This window comes from Phanerochaete carnosa (assembly GCF_000300595.1).
Source record: "Phanerochaete carnosa HHB-10118-sp unplaced genomic scaffold PHACAscaffold_4, whole genome shotgun sequence".
NCBI lineage: Eukaryota > Fungi > Basidiomycota > Agaricomycetes > Polyporales > Phanerochaetaceae > Phanerochaete > Phanerochaete carnosa.
In genome coordinates, this window is record NW_006767631.1 from 2,002,800 (window position 1) to 2,007,583 (window position 4,784).

At 38.2% G+C, this 4,784-nt stretch overlaps 1 protein-coding gene across 1 annotated transcript; it reads left to right on the forward strand.

Annotated features, from left to right (window-relative positions):
- Window positions 1-1,123: 1,123 nt before the first annotated feature.
- Window positions 1,124-1,321, forward strand: PHACADRAFT_93063 (uncharacterized protein; the record flags this gene model as incomplete). The annotated part of the gene is made up of 1 exon (XM_007394596.1): window positions 1,124-1,321. A coding segment is annotated over one exon (198 nt), but the record flags the coding sequence as incomplete, so codon positions are not given.
- Between the last annotated feature and the right edge of the window lie 3,463 nt (window positions 1,322-4,784).

Here is a 4,784-nt window from a genome sequence, read left to right on the forward strand (position 1 = left end):
GAATTGGTTAGCATGGACTCTGGCAAAGTTAAAGCAGTTACAGAATGGCCTACACCTGCAAACTTGAAAGATGTTAGAGGTTTCATCAGGTTCTCCAATTTCTACCACTAGTTTATCAAGAACTTCTCTATGATTGCTTGCCCACTGCACGACCTCACAAAGAAGGATGTCCCCTTCATGTGGAGCTCTGCACAACAATAGGCTTTCGACACATTGAAGTCCAAGTTTATGACTGAACTAGTCCTCACATTTTGGCATGCAGACCAGAATACACGTGTACAAGTTGACGCTTCTGGCTATGCCACTGGAGATGAAATCAGCCAGCTCAATCCAAACAATATTTTATGGCACCCAATCACCTTTCAATTACAGACCATGAACGCTGCCAAGTGTAACTACAAAATCTACAATTGTGAGCTCATGGCTATCATTGAAGCCCTTCAGGACTGGCGTCATTTTTTTGAAGGATTACCCAAGCTGTTCGAGATCTGGACCAATCATACCAACCTCTAATACTGGTGCACAGCACAGTGACTTACACACCAACAAGCACAATGGGCTCTTGAACTTACCGATTACAACTTTGTGCTTACTTATAAGCCTGGAAAAACCCACCTCGTAGCAGATCCACTCTCTTGTCTCAGCTCTCAGTATATTTCTGATGGCATAGACAATCAAATGCAAGTCGTGCTGCCCAGTAACAAGTTTGTGAATGCTACATCTGGCTAAGATCTCAGTCCAGAACACTTCACATGATTGGCTGCCACAGCATTCATTACAGACTTTCCACTGGGATAGGAAGTTCGCAATGTCACTTCTCTAGACAATGAGGTTTCCACTACACTCTCCAGTCTTTAAGCAAAAGGGCCCTACAAGCTAGTCAGCAAGCTTACTGAATGGGAAGAAAACAACAGTCTCATCTACTACAAGGGCAAACTCTACATACCAAACAATGTCACCCTTTGTAATAGAATTATCAAGTCATGTCACAACACCCCTACTACTGAACACCCAGGAAAACACAGAACTATTGAACTTGTGGTTGTTGGCTATCACTGGGCCAATTCTTCTAATAGACATTTAGAATTTAAATTTAAAACTGGAAAAATCCACTTTTGTACTCACTTTAATAGAAAAAAGCCTCAATCAGAAAATGACCCCTAAATATGATGGACTTTACCAAGTTATACAACAAAGGCAAGGAGGTTCCTATTTTTTAGCTGAACTAGATGGGACCTCTCGTAAGCAGGCTATTGCAGCTTTTCATATAGTTCCTTACATTTTTAAGAGTAATGTGCAGCTGAAGAAATTGGAATTATAAAAGATAGTACTATGCGGCAATATAGGAACAAGCATCAAAACTACTCCTCTTTAATCTTGTTAAAACCAGTCAAGCAATCACAGATACAAAGCCTATAATGCCCACAGTCTGTGCAAAAGCCCAGAGTGTCCCACTCTTGTATAGCCTCAGACGGAGGCTTAATAACGGCTTTACTAAAGTAGCACAAGTTGTCTATAATCTGGATTAGTATCTCCTTCAAATCTAAGAACATTATCTCACCATTCTCAAGACCAACAAGGCAGGCAAGGCATCTGCATTGAAGGAAGCGTGCCTTCTCAGGAAAAGTGAGAAAGAAGTGCAGCCATGGTGCTGGAAACATGCAGCATGCAGGATCTAAAATAAAGTCAGAAGATAAAAAAATAAGATAACCAACATAAAAACGTACCAAACAGAGGAAGCATCACAAGACTCATGCAAGAAGTAATTGTGCAAATGTGTTCCACAATAGATTCATTGAGCATATTGTACAAGACATGCAGAAGGAGATGGCAGACATCTGACTCCTTAGGACTGAAGCAGGTATGAATGCCCAGCCAGGTAATGTAATGTGTAGCATCTCATTCTCTCAAATCCTCCACCAATCCAAAAATCCCTATAACCCACAGCATTCTATGATAAAACAGAGAGACAATTTGGCCTCCAAATAACAAATGGCCAGTAAGAGAAACTAAGCAAGTTTCTAAAGAATCAAAAAAGCCTCGAGGAGTAAGAGGAATGGAGACCAGTAAAAATTGGTCAAGTGCTAAAAGCGAAGTTGATTGGAATTGAAAAAATAGGACTACAGGCATACAACTAGAATTGGACAGAAGACTAATAGGCAGCTGAGAAAATGGCTCAAAACTGGCACTAGAGCTGGGAATAGAAGAAGAAGGCTTAGTTTCAGCCGAGATGGTGTGTAGAAGAAGAAAAGGAATTGGGGGGGGTTTCAACATACAACAGCATAGAATATAAGCACTAACAGTCACAACCATTTTTGGCCTAGCACCAACATGCTACAGATCAAGAAGCTAGAATGTCATCTAATTCTCACACTGTCATTGGCAAATCACTAAGTGGCAGAAATTAAGGTCCATTGAAAATTGGACTACAGTGGACTCTGGCCAGGCCCTGGAAAAATGATAGTTGCCTTATTAAAAATCAGAACCCCATTCACAAGTTTCAGCATTCTTTGCCCTATCATCCAAGCTCACTCACAATGTTTAGTTCACTTACCAATCTCTGAACTAACAAGCCAGTCGACTTGCATGTACACAACAGCATGGGAAACACTTTTTACATTAACTACTATTCTCTGGTGGATTTACCCTACAAAAACTATCTGCACCTCATTGGCATCTACAGTGACGATCTAAAGTATTGCAACAGACTACAGAGAGGTGTTAAGATTTCTCAATATCTCCGTGAATATTACAGATGGCTGGACACATTGTATATGGTTTTTAAACTGGACAACTAGCTGTATTTTTTCAAGATATCGCTTTGTAGCAGAAGATGTATGCTGGAAGAGTATGTCAAAAATAGCTGAAAATATGCATATTTATCATATAATTTCTAGTATAATACAGACTGTAGAATGAAATTGACTCTGCACATATTAAAATGGAGCTAGTTGTATAGTATGTGTACAAATATAATGATGTGATTATGCATCTATTTGAATGAACTGTAGGGCATATCACATTGGCTTGTTTCTCTTATAGCAGTTTGCACATATCTAACTCCACAATGTGGGGAGGAAAGTTTCCCAAAATCTGTTTACAGTATGTACTTTACTAAAAGAAAGATATAGTAGCAAAATATAAGAACTTCAGCATCTGATTATGTTTGAAGCATATGAGTATACACTGTTGCATGTTGCAATAAATGTGATATGCTCTACAGTTCATTCAAATGGAGGCATAATCACATCATTATATTTGTACACATACTATACAACTAGCTCCATTTTAATATGTGCAGAGTCAATTTCATTCTACAGTCTGTATTATACTAGAAATTATATGATAAATATGCATATTTTCAGCTATTTTTGACATACTCTTCCAGCATACATCTTCTGCTACAAAGCGATATCTTGAAAAAATACAGCTAGTTGTCCAGTTTAAAAACCATATACAATGTGTCCAGCCATCTGTAATATTCACGGAGATATTGAGAAATCTTAACACCTCTCTGTAGTCTGTTGCAATACTTTAGGTTGTCACTGTACCACAACATTGCAGCTACTTTCAGTCACATTTGTAAATTCCAGAACACCCAGTATATTGCTCAGTATAGTATCTGCAACCAATTCAATGGTGAGGGGCTATTCCTTGCTTTGGATTATTGCATCGCACTCTTTACCTAAATGCAATCACTTCAGTATTGCTGGGCAAGAACACAAAGGAGTAGTATGATGTTAGGACTGGTGGGCTATAGAGTGATCCAGTGAGTGCCAATAATCATATCAAATACAATAGAGCATAATAACCTCTATAGCAAAAGTTTACCCTGTCATCAGCATGACTACAATGGCCAAGCAGCAGTAGGCAGCAGTCATCTTCAGAGAAGCTGTTTGAAATAATTTGTGTGTATGCAGACCAGTCTATTCTTTGTAAACAAGTTACCTTTACTTACAAGAAGGTATCACAGAGACACAGAAACAAGTTTTCTTACTTTTTTTAAACATCTTTGAATGTACTTTCTAAACAAGAAGTTATATGACATAACTGGCAGTATTGAGCTAAAGACAAATCTGAGACAAGTGAGGGCAGTTGTAATTACAAGTGGCCTCCAGACGTCATGCATCATAACTATCAGTATAGAAAAACTGAAGGAATAAGCTGGGTATTCAAATCAAAAAGATACTGCTCATTAAGAGCTGCAAAGCAAGCAAAAACACTCAAGCTTACTAAAAGTGAATCAACAACTAATAATATAATTCAGCTTCTTAGTAATCTAAACTATGCTTAGTAATAAAGGTCTATGCTCAATAGCTGTGAATTACCAAAATATAGTAATACTCTAACAAATATTAGCAATAGCTTACCAATACATTAGTAAAACAGACAAAAGGCTGACTAATACAGACAAATGCTTATTAATAAAAGTAGAAGTAGCTTAGAAATTACAGTAGAATAGAAGAGCCAGTTTTGCTATTGGCTAAGGAACAACAGGTTGGAAGGTATAAATAGGAGAGGTTTTCTGAAAGCAAAAAAAAGGACACCAACTCACCAAACACTACACAGGCACTCAAGAATTTAGCTAGCAGCAAACCTGCAATCAATCCCCTGAGCTCTTTAGCTCTTAAAAAATAGACTCCTTTCTTTAAAGCCTAGGAAATTTTTTAAGCACAGTAGAGCCTCTGACTTTCAAATAACCTGAAGGGAAATGCCCTTGGTATAGTGCACAAGTTTACTATTTGGCTACCCTAGACTGTGTGAGCTAGTGGTGTCATTATTTG